The 13,922-nt window shown below is 37.3% G+C and overlaps 1 protein-coding gene across 2 annotated transcripts in view; it reads left to right on the top strand.

Annotated features, from left to right (window-relative positions):
• rasgef1ba (RasGEF domain family, member 1Ba) overlaps positions 1-9,890 on the top strand; it is a 71,299-nt gene extending 61,409 nt beyond the window's left edge. The window contains exons 8-14 of one of the 2 annotated variants that reach the window (XM_079606943.1): positions 326-428; positions 2,791-2,870; positions 4,363-4,458; positions 5,851-5,946; positions 6,181-6,304; positions 6,717-6,789; positions 8,337-9,890. In XM_079606943.1, the coding sequence (XP_079463069.1) occupies positions 326-428; positions 2,791-2,870; positions 4,363-4,458; positions 5,851-5,946; positions 6,181-6,304; positions 6,717-6,789; positions 8,337-8,361 (597 nt within the window). In that variant the 3' untranslated portion in view covers positions 8,362-9,890. The remainder of the gene's footprint in view (positions 1-325; positions 429-2,790; positions 2,871-4,362; positions 4,459-5,850; positions 5,947-6,180; positions 6,305-6,716; positions 6,790-8,336) is intronic. The other variant, XM_079606942.1, reaches the window with a different exon arrangement.
• Positions 9,891-13,922: the final 4,032 nt, after the last annotated feature.

Here is a 13,922-nt window from a genome sequence, read left to right as displayed (position 1 = left end):
CTGTTTTTAAAATTAATAAATGAGCAGCAAATCAGCATGTTATAATAATTTCTGAAGGATCATGTGACACTGAAGACATCAGTGGAATAAGTTACATTTAAAGTACATTACAATAGAGAACAGTTATTTCAAATTGTAGTAATATTTCACAATTTTTTGTAGTATTTTTTGATCAAATAAATTTTTTCAAAAACATTAAAAAATCTTAACAGCCCCAAGCTTTAAATATTTCATGAAAGTCTCTGAAGTATTTAGTGATCTTTGAAATCAGAAGTTATAAATATCCCTTTTTGATGTTCATAAATTGCTCGTTTTTCTTATGCAGCCTGTAAAGAAGAAACATCGGGCTCGAGTCATTGAGTTCTTCATCGACGTGGCACGAGAATGCTTCAACATTGGCAACTTCAACTCGCTCATGGCCATCATTAGTGAGTATTTTGATGTCCCTTGCAACACTTTGCTACAGAAAATTCTTGTTCCCCACAAATCTGTTTGGATAATACAGTTTGCTGTTTTGGCAGGATTTGGTTTGCTTTTCTAATCCTTGCTCTTGTACGCTTAACACACACAACAGTGTCACGTCTCTTATAGACTCCGCAAACAATTTATCAGTTTATTTGTGTTTGTGGAGTGCTGCAGAGAGTCTCCTTTAGCTGTGCGTCAAGGTTTAGATAATACATTTCAACCTTTACTGTTTCTTATCTGTTAATTTTTTGGAAATCTGCAGATAATCTTTAGCTATATTGTATAAAAAATTTAAAAATGCTTTTATTATCAATAATAATTATATCAAAATAATGATTAGCTGCATTAATCATCCTGTGCCTGAGGCATTATGGGTAGGGGAGCAGGAGTGGAGAGGGCCATGAGAGGAGGCAGCTGTTCAGCTTGTGTGAGTGAGAGCTGGAACGAGAGCTGCATCCTTCAGGCAGATGGTCAGTGCTGACCAATCCAATAGACTGAGAGAGGGACGGACTCATTGAGGAGGGGATTGTGGGAGGGAGGGAGTGGAACCAGCTGTCCTTTCCCTGGTCATTCCCTGGAGACGAGCCTGTGGGCCGGGGCTCTTACACAAGCCTCTCTCCCTAGAGATGGAGGGCCGATATTAAAGTCACTGGAAGAGAACAAACAAGTCATGGGAAAGGTTGATCGCTCCTGCTAGTGTTTTCTAAAGGCAACGTACATTGTGTGATGTGAATGGAGTGTCATCATCGCGTGGTTTGGACTGAAAGATCATCCACACTAGTATCGTGTTAGTGTGACGGAGCAGCTCTGGGTCTGACACCTGTTAGTACAGACAGATTGTTAATGGTACTAAGGTCTCTAATGGCTCTTCTGTTGATGGATAGATAGATAGTGCTGATATTTTTCAGGCTTATAACTGTTGTCTTTGGAGAAGAAAAGATCTGAAACAAATGGATTTTCACATGTAGATCTCAAAATATTCAGCAAAATGTGAATGTATGATCTACAAATATCTAATATTTATCAATATCACTTTTTTTTTTATTTAGTTTAGTAAGTAAATACAGCCTTGGAGAGCATAGGATACTTTTTTTTTTAAAAGTCTTACTAACCCAAAACTTATTTCAGAGTGCAACAGGAATTGTTTATATTATGAACATTATATACAGGGGTGCACATAACTGGTACGCAGGTACGCATGTAATGCCACTTGTGTTACTACGCGCCTTTGCTATTTTTAAAACACTATGACTCGAAACAACATGAAACTTTGCTCAAAGTATTACCAGGGGCTCTACACATGAACTCAAGCATTAAGAACATTGTTTGTGTACACAAAATACAAAAAATAAAGATTTTGAACAACTTACTGTAGTTGTGTCCTCTGGCATTTTGTCAGTCAAAAATAGTCGATCTCCGAATGAACTGACTCTGAAGTATTGTTTCTTATATGAGGATCCTTTTTTAAATACAAGGTAAATTTTGATTTTCACTAACGACAACAAATTATCCATGAATTTATATGGAACTAAGCTTTAGGAGCTTTCCATCTTTACTCTCCTCCCTGTTAAGTTGCATTCGGAGATCGACTATTTTTGACTCCATGAAGTCTAATGAACGCGATTGAAACTAAACAATCAAATTATACTTCAAATAAATTTTTTCCAAAGATATTTTCTGCCATTTCAGGGAGTTTTTTTTCACGCTGATGTAAATTTAAGTGTTCGGTTTTTAAAATAAGTTTGGTTTTAGTTAGTTATTTGATGCTATAAAAACGGGAATGTGACGTCATGATTGACAGCTGTGGCCACGCTACATATGGGGTGAGTACCAAACACAATCTCCTGGTACTCACCTGAGTAACTCACTGAAAAAGTTATGTGCAACCCTGATTATATTCTAAACCAAAATGGACTGAATGTTAAAACAATGGCTAAAGAATGTGCTTTAGGAAAGTAAAGTTGAATTTTGATTTCACATTGATTTTAAAGCTTCAAAAACGAGTTGATTAGCATTTAAGGAAGGCTTAGTAAGAAGTGATTCTGTCGTCAGTACAGACAATTCTGATTGGTTGACCCACACCTAGTGATTTCCAGTCAACACTCTGACCTCATCTGGTCATTAGTGCTGACTGCACAAGCCCACCGTGACCCTCGGCACTATAAGCTGAACTTATTGTCGGAGGGAAATGATGCTCTGCTAATGCCATTGTTCATGTGGGCTCATGGGCCTAACTGCTCTATTTGCTACAGAGAAACTGCACCTCTGACAGGAAACGAGGTGTTGCAGTGTGCTGACGTGTGTCTGTTTCTGTGTGTCTTTCAGCCGGGATGAACATGAGCCCCGTGTCACGGCTCAAGAAGACCTGGGGCAAAGTCAAAACTGCCAAATTTGATATACTAGAGGTAGGTTTTTCATCTTTTCTGTTTACAGTAGTGGGTGGGTGTGACTCACTGGAGTGAGGGAATATGTAGGGGACAACATGAGTGGGATTGAATCGAGTTGGGATTGAACGCAGTGCTGACATGGCACTAAGCACATTAAGTATTCAACCCTGGCTCTTGTCCCCTTGACTCATGCATGCATGATGATCAAACCCATGACAATATGGACGCCACCTCTTGCCAATTTTAGTTTCCAGTGGGCGAGAATTGCTGCTTTTGTATCATTATTTCTCTGAAGCATGGCAATTCTCCATTTGAGTGGGTGTGCAAATGTTTACAAAGCCTTTTAGGCCACATTTTAGGGGTTGAGACCTTTAAGGCTTTAATTTTAAATCTGCACACTGTGTTTACTGTCTAAAGAGGGTTTGTTTAGGTCTTGCTTTATCTTTATAGAGGCCTTGAACTTGATATATGACTTATGTACGCAACACACACCTACTCATGGTTCAGTCTCGCCTTGTGGGTTGCAGCATTTTGATGTGTAAATAGGGACTGTGTGTGTGTGTAGTCTTCAGGGATGTTCAGCCTCTGTATCACAACACCTTTTCCTTTTGTCTTACTCTCAGACAATGGAGGATTGTAGGATAATAAGCTTAGATGTCCTCTATTGCCCTCCCTGTAGAATTCAAATCTTGAATGTTAAAGCTGCAGATATTCAGTAAAAGTCTCTAATAAAAGTTTGCTTACCTGAGAGCATAATATTATTATTCTGCAAGGATGAATACAATGTATCAAAAGTAACAGAAAATAAATGTATAATGCTACAAAATGCTGTTCTTTTTTTCTTTTCTTTTTTTAAATGATCAGGTTCCACAAAAACATTGATAATAATAATAAATGTTTTTTTGAGCAGCAAATCAGCATATTATTATGATTTCTGAGGGATCACGTGACCCTAAAGACTGGAGAAATGGCTGCTGGAAATTAAAAATCGCCACCACAGGAATAAATTAAATTTTAAAATATATTGAAAGTAATATTTTAACTTGTATAACTTAATATTATTTAACAATTTGACTGTTTTTATGACTGCATTTTTGATCAACTAAATGAAGCCTTGATGAGAGTAAGAGACTTCTTTCAAAAACATAAAAAAAAAGCTTACTGACTGACCCCACTCTTTTGAACCATAGTGGACCTACTAAAACTGCTGGTTTAAGATGACTGAACCTTTGTGAACGTCTCACCTTCAGGCTAAAAGTTTAATGACGTTTGAAAGCACATGAAATGTATCATCTTACTTGGTTCCCATGAAAGAGTGTACCATGCTGAATAGTAACTAGAGTGACTCATGTTGCCTAAATCAGTAGTTCTAACTAAGTTTTAGGCACCAACTAAATTTGGCACCATGCCAAATGGATTTATGGCGCATTAGAAACTTTAGTTTGTAGAAACCACATTCAGGCCAAGTCCTGAGATTGGTGCATAAACCTGTTTCCCCCTCTATTCTCAGCACCAGATGGATCCCTCTAGCAATTTCTACAACTACAGAACAGCGCTGCGTGGAGCCACTCAGAGATCCATCACTGCTCATAGTAGCAGAGAGAAGGTAATGCGCTTCATTTCTCAAGTCGTAGGAACGTTGGTTTCATAACCCTGTTTGGGTGTTTTCAAACAGTGTTTGAAGTGTGTGATATGTTGTATTGACATTCACAACAAACGTAATGAGGATAATGACAAAATCTGATTCGTTACGTAAACAAGTAACAAAAAAGTAGCTCGGAAATGCAGACCCCAATCCAGAGACTTTGTATTTACAGTAAATTGAGTTTGGCCTCTTTGCCCGAGAGTTATGTAATAATGGTTGGACTGTTTGTGGATGATTTGCTGAGGGCAAGGCGTCAAATGGGACATTCTGTTTCCTCTGCAAAATAGGCTCCATTTTTGTTCTAAAAACATGGCAGTCGGCCAGTTAACAAAATGTTCTGATGCTCTTCAGTGTTTTCTGTGAGCAAACTCACGCAATAAAATCCATCCGGCATGAGTCTGCCAAAAGGATGTTCGCATTTTTAATGTCTTTGTCAAAGTGCACAACTGTTTTGTGTGTTATACATTTTTGGGGGATTTGTTTGTTGTTGTTGTTTTTTAAAGCTTTGTATGGCTTGTTTTGCATCTTCGACTGGTTAGGGAGGAGAGGTTCGCTGTGTGGGTTTAGCTGGTGAGACAGAATGTTCCAGAGCGACTCTGGAATGCTCAGCTTTTTTTGCATCACACAGTGGCCCTTGTCACTTGTTTTTCCCTAAAATTAGATGTTTAGACTTTGGATAGTGCTGTTACTTTAAAGATACAATGGACAAGATATGTGCATGTTCCAGGGCAGGAATTTCCTCTCTAAACAAATTAAGTCAGGAATGCATTACTGTTCTATTAATGTCAACTTGTTTGACTGCTTGTATTTTTGACCCCTTGTTTTGTTCACTAGTGTTATTACACTTATTTTAAGCTCAATTTGAACTTGAGGTTAATTAGTCACATGAGACTTTACTAAAAAATAAAATAAAATAAAAGCTAAATAACAAATTTAGTGAGTGACATTATTAGTTTATTAATTTCTCAGTTTTAGTGTGATGTTTAGGTTTAAGACTTAGGTTTAAGACACAAGAAAAAATGTGACACATCTATATATAAATAGAGAGAGAGAGTTTTGTTTATCATGTTGTAGCTGAATCTGCCACTATAGACTAAAGATTTCGGCCTCACGTACGCCACTGCTTCCTTGAATCGTGAAACATTGTTATTTCCTTTACAAAGTGGTAGATCCAGTTATGCTCTGCCTTGTAGGCTTTTAGAGGCTGTTGTAAAACACTGTTGCCTAATGCAGTCTTACTATGACGATAACCCTCAGATGGCATCCAATGAGGCAGCTCGATTTGTTTTTTTGTTTTGTTTTTGGTCAGTTGTAGCTGTTGTGTAATCTTATATTCCATTTTTTGCCTTCCAGATTGTTATTCCTTTCTTCAGCCTCTTGATCAAAGACATTTACTTCCTCAATGAAGGATGTACCAACAGGCTCCCCAACGGACATGTCAATTTTGAGGTAATTCTTTCTATTTGGCTTGGCTAACATGAGGCATGGAAACGACTGGCGTCACAGCTACTGCATAACAATGGATGGTTGACAAAACACTGTCACGTAGCAACAGAAGCAGTAGTTCATTGACGCTTACATCTGTTGAAATGAAGTTTCAAGGGCATCGATTCAGTGTGACAGTAGCTACACACGAAAGTTAGGCGATGATCTCTAACAGAATCAATCTTGACTGTGCTGCAGAAATTCTGGGAGCTGGCCAAACAAGTGATGGAGTTCATGACTTGGAAGAAGGTGGAGTGTCCTTTTGACAGAGACCGCAAGATTCTGCAGTATCTCCTGACCGCGCCAGTCTTCAGTGAAGATGGTACTGATGTCATGTGATGTTTTTCAATGCTAGTTTGATTCATTTTTTGCATGTTTTTGTGGTGTCTTATAGTTTCAGTGGCGATTATCTACTAAAATCCCAGACAATAATATTGAGGGAAGACATTACTGATTTTACATTATTTCTTGCTTGTTATTTCGAACTTGGACTTCCTGTCTGAACTAGAGCCACTCCCGTCATAAACCTGTTTTAATGACACTTGTGAAATAAGCACACAAGATACCAGACACTGACAAGACAACTGCGCTTGTCATAATTTACCTCAGGTGTAAAATGCCGTCATGCTAAAAAACCGAGTAACATGAGTTCAGAACATTCCTCATGAATAAAAACAGGTGGCTTTGTTTTCTGTTGCTGACACACTCGTCTCATCTCAATGATCTATCAACAGCTTTGTATCTGGCGTCATATGAAAGTGAAGGACCGGAGAACAACATGGAGAAAGACAGATGGAAATCTCTCAGGTGTGTATGACATGATTCATCAGGCCTGTTGATTGACACTCCCTTGGCAAGTGTGAATGCATTCAGATTGTTCCTGACCTGTCTGAAGAGCAGTGACTTTTGCTGATAGACATTGTCTGTTAGTAATTGAGTTGCTAATCAAAAGATTTAATTAACCGGCTCCCCACCGTCAGAGAAATATCAGGGAATTTAAATTGTGTTGTCCTTGTCTTGAAAAATAATCAAATTAAAAATCATGGACATTTCTGTAATACATATAATTAAATCTAGCTGTGCCATTCATCTAGTCGGTTAGATATTGGTAGTTTGTGTGCAATGTGCTTGCAATCCAAGTAATATCTGATTTATAAGCCAATTGTTCTTTTGAGTCTTTTCTTTTCAGCGAATCATTGGCAAGTCGGTCAGAATTAAGGATTTAAAAACCAAAATCTCATCCAATAATAACAAATGGTCATGGCAATTAAGCTAATTTTGCATTACTTTGATATGGTTTTAAGGCATAGTTTGCATTACTGGAACATTACACTCAAACTAAATGGTGTTTTGGGAATTACATTGTGTAGCCTTAATCTTAAAGTATTCAATAATATTTATTGCATTTTTTTTCTTTTATAAAGAAGCTCATTATCTGTTTTTGATCTCACGTTCATTTCAATCAATTATTTTCAATATATAAACAATCAACTGACAAAAACATGTTCCATAACACTTGCCAAAGATCACTCAGTGATGGCTACACACACATATGGGCTTGGAAAGGGTGAGACCTCTTGGCTCTTGCTTAGTCACGTTTCCTGATAGCTTTACTGCTCTAGAGGGATGGAGGGAGAGGGGGAGGAAGAAAGTGATTGCAGAGGCTAACGGTGGGCTGGTTTTTTTTTCTTTCCACTGCGACAGGATCTGTCACAGCACCAGATTGTGTCTGTATCAGCACTTCGTGCTCCACCACACTCAATGTCTCAGAGTGAGGATAGTAGCCCAACAGGAAACGGGGCAGAGCAGAGAGTAAAGACAATCCAGCTGATGTGTAGACAGAGGAATAATGTCCATAGGGCAAAGTTGCCTTTTACTGCTAGCCTGAAAGCAGTTTATACTTGATTTATCAGGTGTAGGGTGCTGGACTTGGATCAGAACACAGGGCAGATATTGTACAGCGTGTCCATTCAGTCGTCTGCTTATACTAACACGGATATGAGGGGCTCGTAATATAAACAAGGTTTTATACAACGTGTAATAGGAAAGTCGGCGTGAAATCTAAAATCAGTTTTCGAAATGCATGTTATTGATCTTATTGTGAATAAGCATACATATGCATACATTTCCTTTTTTCTTTTACCTTGTAATAATTACATGGACTTTTTCAGTCCTTTAGTCTGCTTAAATTCCAATTGGATATACATACAATACGGAAGAAAATATCTGTCATACTTTCATTTTAGTTGTGACTAAGTAAAATACATTGAACGTTATGCAGTTTTGCTTTTTCATTTTGGAGATGGATAATTTTGAATCATTGTTAAATGAATCTTTTGTTTTATTTCTTGCAGGTCATCTTTGTTGAACAGGACGTAATCAAGTGAGCCCTCTGACAAGCTGTGTCCCCCTTTTGCCCCTTCCAAAAGTGAGATGTATCCCTGTTTTTCAAGGGAGATGACAATCCATATTTTGCTGAACGGTGCATTTTTATGTTGGAAAGAGGAGCATCTTTTTACAAAGCCCTTCTCTTTCTATCTTTCATACTGGATATTTCAGGCTTTTTCATGTCTTTGTGCAGACTTTTGTACTCCTTTTTTCCCCTCTTTAAAACGTGGTTCGAGCTGAAGGAGAAATGTGTTTGGTATGTCCCTTGACTACAAACCAATTCCGATCTATGCTGTCGTTCTTGTCTGTTGACTCTGTGAGGATGCTGCTGGTTGGCAAACTCAATTGGAACAGGAAAAAAAATGATATAAACCAGCATTATGTGTACTGGGTTCCAGTACTGTATATTTTTATTGTACCTGAAGCATTAATTTAAGTATAGATTTATGTTGTCACTATTTTTTGATATTGTGTTTGTCAGTTTTTTTTATGCACATGAGATGAGAGTAATACATTGCTTTAACCTCTGTGAGTGACCATTGATGTGTGCGTGACAAACCCGCTGAGGGTTGCCAAATGCACTGGATGTTTCTGTGAATAAAGATGTCAATTCCTTTCTTGTGTAAACTCTTTTGTGATAATTCTACAGCATAATGCTCCCCATCCCTTTTTATTGTCGTCATGGTTTACTGTCGCCACATGTTGACTGTTGAAGGAAAAGCAGTGTTTGTTTGTCAGTGTTACAGGTGTAAAGCTGTTTCTTACACATTGAAGGTGATATTTATTGACAGACAGCTCACTGTGTGTAAGAGAAATCTCCCAAGTGCTGTTGACCATAGTCAGTGGTGAATGGTGTTATGTCGTCCTCTGGTGGTGAAGTGGAAAACTACTTCACACAGACTAGGCCAGGGGACAGTGTTGTTCTTATCAGGGAGGAGTTAAATTCATGAAGGTTTATCATACCTGTGGTAGTTGGGATTTGAGTCCATTTGTAGGATGTATTAGTTTTCATTACTGTTATTATATTAATATTTTCTATTTTCATTTGGTTTTATTTATTGGCCTCAAAAATATCTGTAGTTGTCCTGTTTTTGCCTGCTTCACTGTTTTAAAATATTTTAAAGATTTTTTTTACAGACTCTATTATATGCTTTGTTATTTTGTACTAGGTACATGTTTTTTAGTAATCAGATATTGCCCTATCTAATATTTTATAATGTTTATAAAAGTTTGTATGGAAAAACTAATATTTGAAGGTACTAGCACACAATATGAAGTTATTGTATGTCGGAAGTCAGCTGATGATGTCAATTCTACCCCTTTTTTCCCTTATTGGAAACTTTCCACAAATACATCTTTTTTTTCTATGTAAATATCATGTCTTTTTCTCCACTCTGTATATTGTATTTTGATTGTTTGGGCAGATTATAGAACCTCATGAATAGTGGTATGGAGTGAACAAGAAAAAAGAGGAATTAAAGAATGCCTATAAAGCTATTTGAGTCTTTTTTTGTGTTGTGTTGTGTTGTGTGTGTGTGTGTGTGTGTCTCATGGTTTTGTTTGGAAACAGCAAATCTTTTTTATGACAATATTCCTGTTATTATTCCAAAATACCAAGTGAAGAAGATTATGAGGAGATGAGGTTTATTCGAATTACTCTATGAAACAGTTCAATAATTTTCAGGTCTGTAAAAAATGTTTGCAATGTGTTTGAAAGAAGTCTTATGGTTGCATGCAATTGATCAAAATGCAGTAAAAAAAAACAACATTATGAGAATATTACAATTTGAAATAACTTTAAAATAACTTTATTATTCGAAATAACTTAATAATTGAAAAAAATTGTGAATGTTATTTACTCCTGTGATGGCGCTGAATTTTTCAGCATCATTAACTTCATTCTTGAGTGTCAAATGATCCTTCAGAAATCATTGTAATATGATGTGATGCTCAAGAAACATGATCAAAGTTGATAACAGTTGTGCTGCTCAATACCTTTTTTTTTTTTTTTAAAGATTCTTTGATGAATAGAAAGTATTTGAAATCGAAAACTTTTAAATATATAGAGAGTTGGGACGGTTCAGATCCAGTAATTTCTGTATTGTGCAAGCAAATGTAGTTTGCAATGAATGCATGTAAAATACCAGTTCAGCCGGTCATCAAACGGTGCTCCACTTCCTGACTGACCTCTGGGGCCTGTACCATGAATGTAGCTGAACAAACTCGGGGTTACAGGATTAGTTTTGAGTTGACAAAACCAAACCGATGCAATCAGGCTTTATTGGTACCATGACGCAGCTCATCAACTTTCTCTGTCAACTCAGGCTTTGATCTTAAGCTATGATTAATCCACGAGCGCGTGCACATACCAAAGTGACGTTGGCATCGAACAACCAATCGCGTTCGATATGGATAGAGCGAGAGCGATATATTTTTTTCCGCGGAGGAGCAGAGATAATCATTCAGGATTACGATTAATTTAAATATGTATTACAAGCTCGAAACAATACGGTCTCTGCTGCCAAAGCAAGAGAAGACTGTTGGAGAAAGATTGCTGATTGCGTTAAGCTAAACAAATAGGCTACGTTCTATATTAATGTAAAATTATGTATATTATGTAGGCTATGAATGTATGTGTGTGTGAAATATAGCCTATATTTTTATAATATATAAAAATGTGCATGTATATAGCTACTAATAAAGATTTATATTCATTGATTTTTAGATGCAACTCCAAACGTTCTTGGCAGCAGATAAAGACAAAATATAAAAATATAATTCAAAGTAGTAAGTATTTACACATAACCTTTTATTATTTTTTGTAAACATTTAATCACAAACACTTCTAGTTCTAGAAAAAAGAGTGAAATTCAGAAAACCAGTGGAGGGCCACTCCTCCAGAATACACTGAGTTGGCTCTGATTATGGATGGGATTACAAGTGCTGTACAATCTGACCCTGTGCTGTGCTGGCTCCTCTAAGCAAGTAACACTGGGTACGTGTGCGATACATTACTATTTTAAGTTTTAGATATGGCTGACTGTATGTTCTGCAGGCGAGGGAAATGCAGTGTCCTGTAGAAGCCAGCACACACACACACAGTCTCGCACACAGAGGTCAGTATGCAGCAGACAGAACACCAGAAACATAACCTGCTTTATAACAGTTATGCTTTCTATTGGCCTACTTTTATTTATTAGGGTGGAGGAAATGATGAAGACACTCTGTCTGTGTTCTGAGACAGTTGCTGAGGTGAATGCACTGGGCTTTTTATTAAGGCAAACATTTGAATGTGTGGCATAAAACAGGGACTGGCCCTAACACATCTCTTTTATTGTAGGATTTTTCACAACCTGTCCCAGAAACTGAAGCCTCTACCTCAACAGGCTTCAGAGGAAATGTGAACAAGTTAAGGATTTAAAACCATTGACGTAAATAGGTGTTTGTCAAGGAACTTTTTGTGAGTTGATTAGCCTCCAGAAAACTGATGATCGTGGTGGAAACTTGTAAACTTGTTTGTGGTGGAATTATGTTTCAGGCGGAAACAGACTCAGTCAGGGCCCTTTACAAATGGAGCCCATAGAGCTAGACTGCACACTAAAGGAGCCTGACTGTGAGCTGAGGAGGCTCCACGTTTAAAAAATAAATAAATTGGAGATCAAACAGCTGGATTAAACTGATCTCAGTATGTTAACTTATTTAACCAAGTAACACTTTAGCATGAATATTTATTAATGCAACTTTATCTTGTCTCCCCCCCCATCCCCCCCCCATCCCCATCCCCATCCCCATCCCCATCCCACAAAACCAATAACAAGTTTGATACCTATCTGCAGTTTCAATGTGCTTTTATTAAGTGTAATATTGTATGGTGATTGCATCTACACACCAGCTGGGTGGTCAAGTGGCCCTGTCTGAGGGTCATGATAGGGGGTTATTGTGTAGGTTGCAAATTAACAGTGTTTTGTACTGTACCAAATTTAACTTGCTTTCCTCAAAGTGCTGACACAACACAGACTCACAGAAAGTAGATCATTGTTATATCTGTTAATGTTACTATTAATTTAAAGATTCATCTCACAGAAAATAATAATTTCACATGTTCACATCATCTCTACCTGAACATTAAGGGTGAAAGGACTTTCTATTAACATAATCTGCCTAATGTTCTCCTAGAGAAGTGGAGATTGCAACATGTGTGCAGGCTTTTGCTCCAATGACTCTAGTGAATTCATAAGATTAACCGAATAATAATAAAAAATATTTAAAATAATTCTTAACATGTACTGTAGTACATTTGTGAAATTAGCTTTTTGAAAAAAAAAAAAATTGTTCATGTGATGTCACCCTATCAATATATCTTACCTGCAATTTTATAAAAGGCCTCTTTTATGGACATGGTCGATATATGTCCGGGGAACATTATAAATGAAACTATTACTCCTGCAGAGCGAGGACCACCTTGCGAATAGTTCGACAAACCCCTAGATTCTGTGCATCACCGAGCGTGCAAGTATGTACCACTTGCAAAAAAACGCAACACAATACCATTTGCGGTACAGCAATTAATTCGACGTGTTAAATTATTTATGTGCGGCTCAAGAAGTTCGCAAAGATAAGATATTCCTTCCGCAGACAATCTGTATCTTTCATAACTATCAGGAAAGGCAAGAGGATTTTGTCCGGCTAAAAACTCTTTCTCTACGATATGCTCGTCTAACAATTTGCGCTGAGATGTCCACAGGATTTGGAAGAAAATGTAAAGCCATTGCAACAGACACTGGGAATTAGTTACGTCACCTATATGTTTCTTTGCTCACAGCTGATTGGTCAAACTTCAGTCTGAGATCTCGAATCCAGAACTTAACCTGCCCCGGAGCAGGTTAGCCGTGCAGCGTAAGATACCATGGCAACGAACACCGATTAAAGCCGAGCTACTTTCATAGTAGCCTACCTAAAACCCAGGGTTGGCGGAAACTAAGCTGAAACATAGCTGGCTAGCCACCTAAACCGGCTTCATGGTACAGGCCCCTGGATGGTGTTATTGTTGATGAGTGCAGCTGAATGGTGATACTGTGAGGAATTGCTTGGCTATGTTGATCTGGAAGTGTTCATTTATCCAGACCGAGATTTGTGCAGCCCACTGTAAGATCACCGGGGTGGGATGAGAGGTAGAGCTGTGAGTCTTCTGCAGTGGCCTATTGTATGGTGGTCGCTCCAAGTAATGTTGTGTATATTAATGAGAGGAGGGTGCACTGCAAAAACAAAACAAAAACAATATATATATATATATATATATATATATATATATATATATATATATATATATATATATATATATATATATATATATATATATATATATATATATATATATATATATATATATATATATATATTCAATATATTCATAGAACGTATATTTAATGTTCTGAAAATGTTTAAAAAATGTGTAAAAAGCCATGATGTATTATATTGTTTTGAGGATGGTCCAAATTCAAACGTAAATATAGGAGAATAATGGGCCTCTGTCTCCATCTACTGGTCAACTA

This window comes from Phoxinus phoxinus (assembly GCF_949152265.1).
Source record: "Phoxinus phoxinus genome assembly, chromosome: 3".
NCBI lineage: Eukaryota > Metazoa > Chordata > Actinopteri > Cypriniformes > Leuciscidae > Phoxinus > Phoxinus phoxinus.
Note: the sequence above shows the minus strand (reverse complement) of the source record. Positions and strands in the feature narration are given on the sequence as shown.